Below are 14,540 nucleotides of genomic sequence, written 5' to 3' on the forward strand. Positions count from 1 at the left end.
TCAAAGCTGCTTGGTAGCACTTTTGCTTTAACAGATATAAACAGTTTATGACAGTTGGAATGATACTTCAGACTCAAAAAAACATTTAATCAATGCTATGGGATTGGAAGACAGTTTTTTCTGACTTTTTTGCTGAGCGGTCCCAATTAAGTACATTAACCATGTGGTAGGGTAACCCATAAAAACAGTAACCATAACACAACTAGAAGGAACTTGCAAATCACCGCAGGTTATTACGGTAAAATGCTAAGCACATATTCTTTATTAAATGACTACTGGTACACCCTTTAAGCTCGTCCATATCCTTTCCCTTGAATACGGACTGTTGCATCAAATGCTGCCTCAAATTGGCCATATGTGGAAAAGCATGTTGGTATCTTCAATGAACAAGCACAGGTGTCGGGATCAGGCAATGAATGACCTTTATCATCTGGCAAAAATCCAACAATTACTTCTTTGGGCATGAGGGGTGTTCCAGTGATAAAGGCCAATATAGATTTGATTTCAGTCCCTAAAAATTGCAGCATAAATAACTTGAATTTAATGTTTGAATTTCTTTCCTTGAATTTGATCTTGACCCTAGCACTCAGCATCTTATTTCTCGTATATACAAATCACTACTCTATGACATAATCTAACAAAGGAAATGATCAACAAAAAGAGTTTTGATTGTTAAACAAACTATTTTCATTGGGGTAATATAAGGGTTTAATGAGTTAAACATAACAACAGTATTACAACCCATAAAGGAAAGAGTACCAAAAATGAATATCCCAACTATTAAGCTACCTACCTTCCTTTCTCTTACAAACGTTTTGAAGATATTCATGAAAATATCCAAATGCTGTGTCACTCTTTCCACTTTGGCAAGATGTAGGGTCTTTTTTCACCCTTGCTAACAAGACATGAAGATGGACTGTAACTTCATCCACCGTTGGGAAAACCAGGGAAGTAACTTTAGGATGATCCATTAGCAAAGTTCCAATATGCAAAACATTGAGTCCTTTCCTGATCTCGTCTAATTCCCTTTACCTCTTGTGGATAACTTGGTGTACCATAATCTCATATGCAACTTGGGCTGCATTATTAATGGTAACAAAAGAGGCACTAACTCCACTTTCATCCAGAAGATTAGAGACTATATCTTCACTATTCAAGAAGGCAACTTCATCTTCATCAACTTGGGACATGCGTTGCAGCACTTTCCGGACATTCAAATCAGGAACATCTTCTGTACACACCACTTGAGCGGCAGTTTCAGTGCAGCCAGTGGACAAATACACTTTGACTGCCCTTGCCAGACCAGCAAACCACACTTCATCATGAATAATGGCATGAGCCACAATTTTTCCCATCATTTTGAAATATCCACAAAGTACCAGCTTCTGACTATGGACGGGGAGTTTGTGGTCATCATCACCTTCAAATAGTTGAGGAGCTGTTTATTTTGAAAGTGATTCTAAAACAATGGTGAAGAACTCCCTTAATGGTCCCCCAATATCAGCTGCCTCTTCTTCCAATAAATCCTCTTTACCACTTTCTGAGACAAAATAGACCACTGGTGGTCTAACAAGTTTGTTGGCACTGTTCTTCTAAATCCTGCAAAGCTCTCGAAAAGGATTCTTCGAGTGGTTAAAAGTAATGGGCATGGATGGACCGTCAGTAATCACATCTTCCTTAAAGATCTTTAAAATTCGATAGCTGACAGGCCTGAAGGAAAACAATTTTAATAAAAATTAAATTGTATTGCATGTATCTGCAGTATACCTTTGTCAAAGTAGCATTGGAACTGTATTTTCAATGCAATATTTGCAAAAACTTTTCTCTTATTTGCCTAAATTGTGCACATTTAGGTATAGTCTGAGAGATCTATTCCCTCTGCACAAGTTAAATGTCAGAGTCTTTTGTTGGCATTAAACCTGGTGACATTACAAGCAGAACAAGAGACATGGATTCACTTGGGAAGTACATGTGGTTCATGAGCAAATGTGTTATAAGAAAATATTTCATAGCACTATAGGAATATAAAATAACCTGGACACCAGCAGCAGATAAGAAAATTTATAAAAGAGTGGTAAAGACCCAGTTTTGCTACACCGACCCCCCTATCAAAAAATGCCAGACACTATATTCTCTTAATCTGATGTCAGTTTTGTTAAAATAACTCTCACCACATGCAAGTGGACAGTTCTGAATATTAAGGTAAGTACCACAAAACATATATAAGGACAGAAAAATAAACCCCAAAATTAGTGTAACAAGATTGGTGTAAATAAAACTGTCATACCATCTGGCACATGTACAGTCTTTGGGAGAAATGGACTTTCCACAAGAGCTTTGTCATCTATATCAGCACTATTGGTGGAGGGGATAACTGAAAATGGTAAGTTAAAGGGAAAGAATCAGCAGAAAATCAGTTGAACAAGTTTCAAATTCATGTTGAGTGAATGGTTGTATTGAAATGCAACAGAAGCAGGTCAGTACCTATTATAGTGACAATCATACCACTTGCCTTTGTCTTATTTCAGTAAACACCTGTAAAACTGATGTGAATTTCATATAGCAATTACTTTTTCAGTATGCAAAATTATATCCCCTGCACTGTTCTTCTGAACTGATATTGAGACATTTTTAATAGATGTTCCTCAACTGCCATAAAGAACATTTCAATAAAATATCACCATAGTTGCAACACATACCTAACGCAGTCTCTCCAGAGATCCCAGCAGAGGTCCTGCTTGCACTATCACCACTGGCCCCTGAAAATAATAAATATAGATATTAATTATTGTATTGTCATTATATTATTATTATTATTATTGATAGTGATATTATCATTATTATTTATATATATATATATATAACAATAATTTATTCAATACTCATAAAAAAGACCTATGTACAGTGCTTCACTTAAAAAGAACTAAATTTGTACCTTAACATCTGTTAGAAAGAAAAGAAAAAATCATAATGTCTCAATATCTCTTGAACTATAATCCACGAAAATGTTTCTCTACTAATTATTATGACTATTACTATTAGCAATCACTACCAATATTTAACATCTTTTCACTAATTCCTCTTGTCATTATATTATACAAGTAGATCACATAATGATGATAATAATAATGGTCCAACAAAACCAAACAGGCAATCCAACTAGGCTACGCAAATCGTATAATCTATTCCAATATATTATTATTCGATCTAAAGAAAAGAACGAGATACATTTGAGAAATTAAACAGGATCCATCGATTCATAAACACACGAGTAAAACTATTAGATAGAATTACAGCACTGAGAACTTACTTCTATGACGATGTCTAGCAGGATTGTTTCACGGCGTATAGCTACGTACAGGTCAGCAACAGATGAAACAGGTCAGGGTATAACAGAACACGGGTCAGCAAGACAGGTTAGCAGAACCTGTACGTATCTTCGAATCTTAAGTATCTGAACTGAAAACTGAACTATTCACGTGGCTTAATTACATAAGGTAGTGTCAATCAAAATCAATCAGGAAAATCAAGTTAATAATTCATTATATTGACGAAACAAATAATAATATTAATTAATAATAATAATAACAACGCATATAGTTACTATTATGATTATGTTGTGATTTACTGGTATGCACTGCTACAAGCAGACAGAATTAGTAAGAGTAGACCATACCAACCTCTTTCTTGTAGGAGGAAGTCTGCTACTTCATTTACATCTCCAGAGAAAGTTTCAAGGGCAGCAAACAATTTACTGCCCTCCATGCTCGGAAAAAGAACCTTTAACCTTTTAAGATTCTCTGAAATACATAAGGAAAATGTGATGCACTTAGACCAAGTTATCCCCATGAAATAGACCATTTAAAGCTTGTAATTATGTGATCTGCTTAGTGCAAAAAGAATAGGTTACAAAGAGAGCATGAGAAAGTTAGTGGCTAGAAGGCTATTTTTGAGGTGACCGACACAAAAGACCAAGATTTTATAGGTGAATGTGTGTAAAATTAAAAGGGTTCTTATGATTGCAGTCCAATAACGGGTACACATTTTTCAAATCACCATGAAATTGCACTGTTGAGAGTGTAAACCGGTAACCTAACAATGGGCAGACCTACTTTTTGTTCTGTGAGCTCTCTATCTCTGGTACTTTTAAGGTGGTATTCCATGATTTTGGCATGAGATAGGTCATGTGAGGCTGGGTGAAAAGGGCTGATTCATTTCAAAGGCATACTTTTCTTGCCAATGGAAAATGATATTAAGCTTCTAGTACCATGACATCTAAGGCCTCGCGCTACAGTCGAATTTAATTCCATTAAATTCGTCGTTCCGTCGACATAAATCGTGGCGTGGTTTTATGCGTCGAAATCAATACGGTCGAATTTAATTCTCCTCCCAAATGCAGTGTCTCTGGTCAGAGGTGTCATTTTGAAACAAACATGGCGCGGGCTAAAGCTCTGAAAACAATTTTGCTCGAGAAAATTTTCCAGGGAAAGACAACGGCGACGTCAACTACGGCGTAATATGGTTACATTGGTGTTAATGAGGAAAAGGTTTATCGTACGACTTTGTTTGCTGACGTGTCTCCTGTTACAGTCAAGTGAAGATGAAATTAGCGCTCGAAGACCTCACAGTTGTCGTCGCAGTCATAAAAACACAGGTTGGTGGGAATTGGTCTGGGCGTCCTATGATGAAGGAAGATTAAAGAAAACCTTTCGTGTATCAAGGAATACGTTTAACCTAATTTTGAAGAGTCTTCAGTGTGTCTTTCAGTGTGTCTTTATTGTTCAAAAGATAAAATTACATATCTTATGTTACATTAAAAAGAAAAGGATGTAAATAAGCTTAGGTGTATCTAAATAAGATAAGTATATACGTGGAAACAAATACAAAAGTCTAATACAGGAAGTACACTTTTACAAAGCTACATTGTACTTAAAAACAATTCTATTAAAAAATGTATTCTTAAAACGGTTTGTGCGAATGGCGGGCATGACAAGGGATTTATTTCTCAAATTATACCTCGTGATCTTGGTCTCAGGGAAGTAGGCTCTAAGAGGATGGCTCAGGATAGTTGAAACCTTGCGACAAATTTTGTGATCTTGCGTTTTAAGTAAGTCACCTATCACTAATTTCTTAGATATGTAACTACGTTTAAAACAACGATCTAAAAACTGCTGGGCTATAGTTAGCTCTGACTCAGAGGCCCCATGCACAGATAGAGCATAAGTAATATTAGGTAGGACAATGGAATTAAATAAAACATCTACTTCTGCTTGGCTACATCCTTCTTTGCGGAGGCATCTGATAACGTATAAACATTTATTAGCTTTACCTAACTTTTCTTTTAGGTGAGTACTGAATTTGCAGTTCGGCTGAAACGTGAGACCAAGAATGGTTATTGTACTAGTCTGAGGTATGCCAAAAATACTTTTGTAGGCCTCAGCAGTGTGACCTTTTTTATACATAACAAGCTCTTTACATTTAGTAGAATTTGAATTCATTCTATTTTGGCTTGCCCACTGTAAAAACTGATTTATTAAGTCTACAGAGTGATCTTTATAATAATATACCGGAGCAATAATCGTACAGTCATCAGCGTATTTGAAACCAAGTGTCTCGTTTCCTAATTTAATTTCCAGATCGTTAAGAAATATATTGAACAAATAAGGTCCTGAAACACTACCCTGGGTTGTGCCCTTGTTAACTGTTTTCCAATTACAGACATGATTCCCGAAAATAACTCTTTGTTTTCTATCTCGCAAAAAACCTAACCACCAGTTTATGATATACGGGTTAAGTGGTAGACTCTTAAGTTTCTCAGCAAGGAGTTGATGGCTCACAGAGTCAAAGGCCTTACTGAAATCCATCGCGAACATCCGCACTGTCTTGCACTTGGGATCATCAAGAAACTTGCAGATCTTATTCTGTATAAGTAGCAAAGCATCTGTGCAGCTCCCTCCTTCTCTATACGCGAATTGACTATTCAACAGCTGTTCTTCTACCGGCCTTTGGGCGTGAATCTTATAGACTGCCTTTTCCAGGGCTCTTGCTATTACAGGGGTTACGTTGATCCCCCGGAAGTCCCCTCTTGCCACTGGAACATCAACTTTTGGCAGTGGGTTTATACTTGCCCTTTTCCACGATCTAGGCCATTGGTGCGTAGCGAGAGACAAATTCCATAGCTTAGTAATGATTGGAGTGAAGATCTCCGCATGGTCTTTCCACACCCAATACGGAATTTGGTCAGGACCAGTTGCAGTCTTCTTTAGAGTACTCAGTGAGTTCCATACATATCGTTCACTAATTTCCGGGACTTTCACCTCAGGACCAATTTCAAGTAACGCGGGCTCAACGTAATCGCCATCCGTACACAGGTCACCGAAATACTCGTTCAAATCTTGAGCGGTCTCTCTATCCAGCGAAACGTTTGTGGACCGCCGGCGTTGAGATATCAAGTCTACGTTTTTCCACCATTCTCTGCTCCCCATTTTGCCCTCCAGAAGCATCCTTCTGTTTTCGCCAATAACCTTCAACACATTTCTATTAAGCTCTCTATGCTTATTAGTGCGTAAAACAGAGATGCGAGACTTGCTACGTAGCATGTATTTAACTAGCGGTGTCATCCAACTTGGATCACGGGACGAAAGGGAAACCGTTCGTAAAGACATGCACCAGTTAATATTTGACAGGATCTTCAATTCTAAGATGTTCACAGCTGTTTCGATACTATCCGCCTCCAAAACATCATCCCAGCATTCTGATGCGAGGGCAAGGTAAAGAGCTTGCTTCCTATGCTCACGACAATCCCTAAATTGCACTTTCTTACGAATAGGCTTGAGTTTCTTGCCCGCTGGAACTATAAATCCAATGTGATCCGTCTTAATCAGCATCTTTATAGATAAAGCTTTTCCGAAGAGCTCTGGCCTATTTGTAAGACAATTATCCAAAAATGAATCCCCTCGTGTTGGAAAATCCACTAAAGCGGTCCAACCAGTAATGCGTTTAAGTCTCGTGAGATCAAGGTGATTCAGATCGCCACCGCAAACAATAGTAGCGTTTGGGTGATTATCCAGCATTGTGTCAAAGAAATTAAGAAGATAATCCATTAAATCGCATTGCTGGTATGATGTTTTCGGGGGGTGATAAAGACCAGATAAAAGAATGTAATTCCCACTTGGCAGCAACACAGTCAGGCAAATAAACTCGTATAAATTAGAACGATAAACATCAATAACTGAAAGATTACTCCTTGTATAGATAGCAACACCTCCCCCATTCCTTAGATCGCATCCAGACCAATTCCTATCCCTTCTGAAGATATTATAACCCGAGATATTAACCACCGTATCGGGTACCTCAATTTTTAAATGAGTTTCCGACACAACACAAGCATCGATGTCATTATTTCTTAAGTCGGCTTCCAAAGCCACAACCGCTCGCACCCGACTAGTTGTTTTCCCCAAACTACAGATATTAATAAACAAAAGTTTAGGGACAGCAAGCTGACCAGAACTAACAGAGGTGTGTTCGCGGGACACCACTTGTTTTGGTACACTGACGAGATTGCTAGGGTTTCGTCGTTTTTCAACCCGCAGCCGGGGAATAGCAAAACCACTTTCCGCCCTTCGTCCAATGACGACAGAAATATTCTGAATAGTTCTCTCCTTCACATGCTGAACATTTTTTCTCAAACCTCCCCGATTACCACGAAACCTGAGCAGCTGTAGTTTCTTAAGCGTCTCTAAGACAGGGCTCGAAGGTTTACCAGATTTCTTTCTCAAACCGAGTAAATAGTTTCTTCCATAACATGGAATCTTACTTTCGTCAGACCAGGTTTGCTTTCGTAGATCATAGCTCTTCTCTGAAGAAATAGGACCAGGGTTCGTCTCCACATCCATAAAAACTGTAATGTCTATCGTTAACAGGGAGCAATCCGTCGCCGCAAGCAGTATATAACCATGTTTAACCCATTTCATGATAGGCCTTCGAAGTCTATCATGGCGGTGCGCCCTTGTTGAGTAGCACTTACGAGCTGAGAAGGAAATTCCAAAGACATCGCAACCAACCGAACTTTTTCCTCTCCAAATAGGCTTGAGAGAGTCAAAGTCTTCATCCAAGTATATATTGTAATAAAATTGAAGCTTAAAATTGATTAAAATAGCTAATAGAAGAGGAGCCAATATCCTCGTGGCCGCCATACTCGGCGCCTGCGCAATCTCTTCGACCTGATATTGAGAAAGATTTTGTCACAGAGCAGCCCGTTTCTGCCGAATGTAGGCTAGCTATATGTCTTTTACAGATTAGGTAGAGGTGACTACCTATACACCATTGCGGAACTGTTTGGCCTTGGTGTGACGACCGTTCACAAAATCATAGAGGAAGTATGTGAAGCGATCATAAGAAACCTGTGGAAACCTTCGGTGCAAGCGCATTTTCCAATCACCAAACAGAATATTATGGAGAAAATGGTGGATAGGACAGCGTTCTGGCAATTCCCCTGCTACTGGGGTGCTGTAGATGGGTGCCACATCCCCATTCAATGCCCTCCTGGCGGTCTGAAAGCCTGTAAAGAGTATCATAACTTTAAGAACTTTTATTCAATAGTATTGATGGCCATTGTAGATGCACAGGATCGTTTCATCTAGGCAAGTGTTGATTTTCCAGGAAATTCACACGATTCCATCGTTTTCCAGTCCACTGATTTGTGGCACAACATTACTGAAAACAACATCATACCATCAATTTCTCAAGTCATTGAAGGTACCGAGGTTTACCCGATGATTTTGGGCGATTCTGCTTTCCCATTCAGAGTGTGGGTAATGAAACCATATGGTAATGCTAACCTTACACCTGAAGAGGGCTATTTTAACTATCGTCTAAGCCGCGCAAGAATGGTAACTGAGCGAGCCTATGGACAACTGAAGAGCAGATGGAGAGTTTTGTATCGAAAGCTAGAATGTAGACCAGATTCGGTGAAACTGGCCGCGCTCGCGTGTATTGTACTTCACAACATCTGCATTACCACAAAGGACAGCCTTCCTGCCCAACTGGATTTGTCAATTGATCCTTTCACACAAAAGAAAAGGTCCAGAGAAGAAATACGAGATCTGTTACAGATGCGCAACTGCCCTAAGAGAAAGGATTCATCTCGCAAAGCTGGAGCAATAAGGGAGGCTCTGACCAGGAAAATGTGGCAGGAAAAAGAAGCAAACGAACTGGAAATGTAGACGTGATTAAAACAATTTTTTTTTCATCCATGTTTTTTTTAAAGTTCTCCATAGATTGTAACCTCACATTTCAGGTAAACTTCATAAAAGCAACAGTGTGTTGTTCCATAAAATATTCAACGCCCCTGTGAAGTTTTTTGTCAGACCTCAAACTCCCGCTAACTCCGGCAACCGTCTTAAACTTTAGCGCGTACTTCAAGAACTTGCTACTTGCCTTCACGCCGGAACGCGAGTTCTACGCTCTTAATCCACGGGGGTAGAAATGAATATTTTGTGGAACTGTCTCAATTTCAACTTAGGCATTACATGTACAAGCCCTGCAAATCGGCATTATATGAAAAACTCGCTTACTTCACTATTACATTTCTTTTCAGTACACATAACAGAAAAAAGAATCAAATTGGACCAAAGGTACTGAATGTCATGACATTTCTAATACGTTTGTTGCATTACTTCTCATCAATGCTTTAAGCGACCCATTTTAAATGCAAGTTAGAAATGCACAGGTCTCGAGTTCATGTTCAAGCAAGCAATGATAGTCATTGGATCAAGGAATACTATTAATATATGACATTACGTTGCATCACTGTATATTTTTCAGACATTACATACAGTACCATGAGATAAACACTGTTATGATGAGAATTGCAATACTGTAATTCAGTTGTTATTTCCTTCGTTAAAGAAATGTATTGATTCTTTCACCATACAATTTTCCTTTGTTTTCCAACTTATGTAATATAATTTCAAACAAATTAACAAAGGGATATAAAAAATAACGAAAAGATTCAAAGTGAAACACAACATTTGAATGATTTGTAAACCATAATGTACATTTCAGTAATACACATTGTCCTGTTCCTTTCATGTTTTTGAGGGAACAACTTTGAAAGGGTATCTACACTGTCACCAGGGTATAGCCTTGAGGAGACAGCAGTACTTGTTTTCCATTGCACAAGTTTTTGTTTTGACTACTCATAACCACAAAGTAAACATTAAACAGAGAATTATTGAGGATCGTATCTTGACAACCAAAACATAGCAAACTACCTATGGTGGTATCTCAGTGCAAAGAAACTACATGGGAACTCAGGTAATATTATTAATACCTCTGCTGCCAAAAATAGATAGTTTGGCCTGCACCTGTACATAATTTGCATCCACTTCAGGAACATTGCCAGGTACACCTTATAAGTTGGCTATCAGCTCATTCAATCAATTATGACAGTTAACGGTACAAAACTTACTGGTCGGACATGATCACCACTTCGTTGATATTTGCTTTAAAATATGTTCTCCCCACCAACTGTTTCCCCCAATTTTTCCCTCAAATAAATATTTGTATTTTTCTCTCAAATATATATTTGTATTTTTCTGAGCAAAATTCCACTGTTTTGTCTTAATTTGCTTAAGACCTGGATTTTTATGGATAACAACAACGACCAACTTGGACCACAAGAAGCATGGCTCTATTCCTGTTTGACATCACAGACTGCTTTCAAAGAATTTTTGCACTACAAAGCAGTTTGTGATGTCATGAACAAGGAATAGATCCATGCCCCCCACAGCTTGGTTGTGTTTGAGATAAAAACAGACTTAATTTACAAATTCTTTTAAAAAACCAATATTTAAACAAAATGCTACACTTCTTGAACCATCATATCAGCGCAATATTAAGATTTCTGCTGGTGGAGAAAGATTATTTGAGTTAAAGGCACTTCAAGAGCATAGTGTAGAAGGCTCTTTTCAAAGTAGTTCCAAAATAACTTTAAAATATTAGAGTGCATGCCAAGACCCTTTCAAAATTGGTACAACTGTGAAACACCAGATTGTCCTTGAGAAGTCATAGTTGACTGAATGTGATGTAGGAGAGACTGCTCATCATTTTTTGGAGCAGATGACATCAATGATGTGTACCCAAAGGATGGGTACTTGGGTGACTGCTGCTAGCTCTGGGATTGGACACAGATTGTTGTGCAAAATTATGGCTTTGATGATGAAAATCATCAGAATAAGAATTGCTATAAGGATGGAAATTACCATGGGGTTGCATGTTTGGGTTGCTGTTGGGTGTTAGTAGGCCACACATCAACTGGAAGTACCTCATTTCCTGTTCTCTAGACTGCTTCATATCTTCCCTTAAAATTTGCAAAAGTTCTTTGGTGGGATCATTCTCAATAGTACTTTGAAGTAGTTCAACAGCTTTTGCCATCTGCTCAGTTTTAGCTCTTTTAGAGGCAGGTTTCTTTGCCAAAAAACGTTTACCCTTGGATGGGACTTCTCCACTGCTATCCATAAGGCTGGATGAAGTGCTTGCACAGTCATCATCATCACCATCAACTTCTTGATCATTCTTGCTGGTATCTTGCTTGTCTACATTTCCAATATGTACAGAGGGTTCACATGCATTTTCTCGTTGACATGAGTCTCTAGTTTTAACAAGTACACAAAGAAGGTCAAACCATTTACCATATCCCCGTTCTTCAACAAACCTTTCATACCTGAAGCAGTTTTCATTGTCATGCAGATCTGCCTACACGTACTAATGCATGACTTAAATTTATTTCTCGTTTGTTGCACTTGGAAAGGAAAATCACTCCCGGTGGTCTTATTGTATTCGACGTTCAGCCGTTTCCGCACCATCTCATAAGCTTCAGTATTGCTTGCTTTCTTAGTATTGCAAAATATCAGTTTCTTGACCAGCTGGTCATCATTAACAATGATATTTACCATATCAGTGATGTGATCTTCTTTCCAAGTCGCTCTCCGCCCAATTCTTTTCTTCCTTTTCCTACATTCAGAACTCACCATTTCACCTTCCTCGATGAAATCTGACTCTTCTTCTTCTTCTTCGCGAATACATGTTGTAAGATCCCTCTGACCATGGTCTTTGTCATCTACTTCGCTCTGACAATCTTTGACAAGCTTTTCTGTACAAAGAGCACACTTGAGACAATACCCAACACGTTTATTTGGTTGCCAGCCGATAGCTTCTTCATTAACTTCAGGAATCGAACATTCCGATCGAACACATACACTTTTACCACACGTTATACAAGTATAGTTCGTTTGTCTCTCACAATTACTGCAAGAAAATGACAAACTTTTCCTCCAAAGCGCCATGGCTATGAACTACAATGTAAACTCGCGCCCAAGTGCCCAAGAGGAATTTCTGCGCATGCGGAATACTTGAAAAGCTCGCCACGGGTCGCTGCGGGCTCACCAAAATAAATTGAAATACATTAAGAAAATGTATGCATTTCACTCGACGCGAAGTTAGCGCGGCGTTAAAACTGAAGACGCTTTATCGATATTTTATCCGTCTTACCAAGACGGATAAAACGTCTAGGACGAATTTAATTTACCAGACGAATTTAATTCGTTTTAGACGTCGCGCTATCGTGGAATTTAATTGCTTGTGGGACCTTGAATTAAATTCGTCTGAATTAAATTCGACTGTAGCGTGACGTATAAACTAGGCCTTAGATGTGTGTTCCCTAATAAGACGGGTCGCCTTTTCTAATAAATTCATCGCTCTTTCACGAAAAGCCGCCATGTTTCCAACAAAGACAAGGCGACAGGGAGGGAATATGTTAACATAATTATAATTTTGGCGGTAAATAAATTATCTTGTCCAAAACTCGTTTCTGAGAGTCATGACGAACTGCATGTTACCATGTCAAAACACCACAATGAAACGCACGCTATGAAAATGACAAAATCACAACAGCAAAACTGCGTGACCCAATGTCGAAATTGAAGAATACAAGAATGAAATGGCAAAATAGTAAAATATAATAGCCAAACGCCAAGGTACAGTGATAAATCAGCACATTACAAAAGCAAAATAGTCAAATGTAATAGCATGATGTCATAACACAAGGACCAAATAGCACGATTGCATATCTCTCATATTTCATAACTGAAATTGTGGATATCATAAACATTTATTTTTGACGGTTGTTACACCCCATATATATGCAGTTTGGTTTCAGATTTCAGATTTTGCTTTTTTACAACAAGTGTACGTTTTTCTACCAAGACATTGGTATACTTGGCATACAAGGCATCAAAGGCTTTCATGGCTTTCAAGCTAGGCTAGGTATGTCTATACTTTATACATACTGAAAGAAATTTCATCGTTAGTTAGCTTCTCTAAATCTTACGGTATGTATACTACATACTGAAAGGAATTACGCCGTTATTATATATATTTCTAAAACATTGCTGTTTTTCTTTGTTTTGTAGTGATCCCGGCTCAAGTGCAGTCACCTGTACGATGATCAGCTGTTGCATCAGGAGTAGAAGCGAAAGGCCGTCTCTGAAATCTAAACCAATCACTTTTACGGTTTCCCGTTGTGCCTTTTTCATTTCCTCCACGCCCACTTCTCTTTAAGAAAATGAAATTCCTTGCTCAAAGTCCATCTTTATTAAAGTAACGAGCTTGCAATCGATTTACCCCGCGTGGGAACCTGAAAACAGTGTAATAGCTGCGCAAAAGGCCATCACTTATTTCTTCACCTTTAACTTTCAAACTTCCAGAGCACTGAAGGGCATACAAGAAAAAATCTCGGTATTATCTTTTGCTACAAATTACACGTTCGTTCGTACAAAAAGAGATTTATTGTGTTGGAGGGGAGGGAGAGGTGTTTGATTGACATTAAACAAAGGATCGCGCTGAATTAAAAGTTTAGGTTGTTACGACCATTTTTTTTCTGACTCATTCAGTATCTTGGTACGACTCCATGCGAAAGAGAAGCAAAAAGCCAGTGGTTGGACTGGATTTAACATTTCTGTCTGCGATGAGTTTCAAGTCTTGCATTATGTCATCGGATATTCCCGGTGGTGGTGCGGGCGGAGTGAGCGGCCTCCTGCAATGATCCCGCTGTAGTTGAAGCTTAAAGAGATATAAATATAAATAAAGTGCAATAGAAACAGTTCTTCCTTTTATCCCTACTATTTAGGAGATTGAGAGGAGAGTGAAGCATTTGTCAAAGGAGGGCGCTCATTACAGAGGGCGCTTATTCGAGGAAATACGGTAGATGCATTCTTGTTTGTTTTATTCCTACTTTTAATCCTGTAAAGCACCTTACAACTTTTGGATTTTCACGCTATATAAATTGTCAAGAAGAGATTTGCTGTATAATTTGCATAGGTAATCACATGATTTCGAGTGCAATTTGGAATAAATAAGCACGAGTAAATTTTTTCAAAGTCTAACAAAATTAACAAGTGCTTATTTATTCCAAACTAAACGGGAAAAATCTTGTGATTATGTATTAATAGTGTACATGAAATAACCCTCTTCTGCATTGA

General features: G+C 38.3%; 1 protein-coding gene and 2 pseudogenes across 2 annotated transcripts; all 3 read right to left on the bottom strand.

Annotated features, from left to right (window-relative positions):
• Positions 1 to 287: 287 nt before the first annotated feature.
• Positions 288 to 3,765, bottom strand: LOC149046963 (uncharacterized; annotated as a pseudogene).
• A 1,000-nt stretch (positions 3,766 to 4,765) lies between these two features.
• LOC149046964 (uncharacterized) lies at positions 4,766 to 8,047 on the bottom strand. The gene has a single exon (XM_089202694.1). It carries the CDS (start codon positions 7,971 to 7,973, stop codon positions 4,911 to 4,913), a length of 3,063 nt encoding a protein of 1,020 aa, XP_089058820.1. The 5' UTR covers positions 7,974 to 8,047; the 3' UTR covers positions 4,766 to 4,910.
• Positions 8,048 to 11,127: 3,080 nt separating this feature from the next.
• On the bottom strand, positions 11,128 to 14,272 carry LOC149046965 (uncharacterized; annotated as a pseudogene). The gene has a single exon (XR_016185925.1). The product of XR_016185925.1 is annotated as an uncharacterized LOC149046965 (transcript).
• Positions 14,273 to 14,540: the final 268 nt, after the last annotated feature.

This window comes from Pocillopora damicornis, chromosome 4 (genome assembly GCF_964200805.1).
Source record: "Pocillopora damicornis chromosome 4, jaPocDami1.2, whole genome shotgun sequence".
NCBI classification, from domain to species: Eukaryota; Metazoa; Cnidaria; class Anthozoa; order Scleractinia; family Pocilloporidae; genus Pocillopora; species Pocillopora damicornis.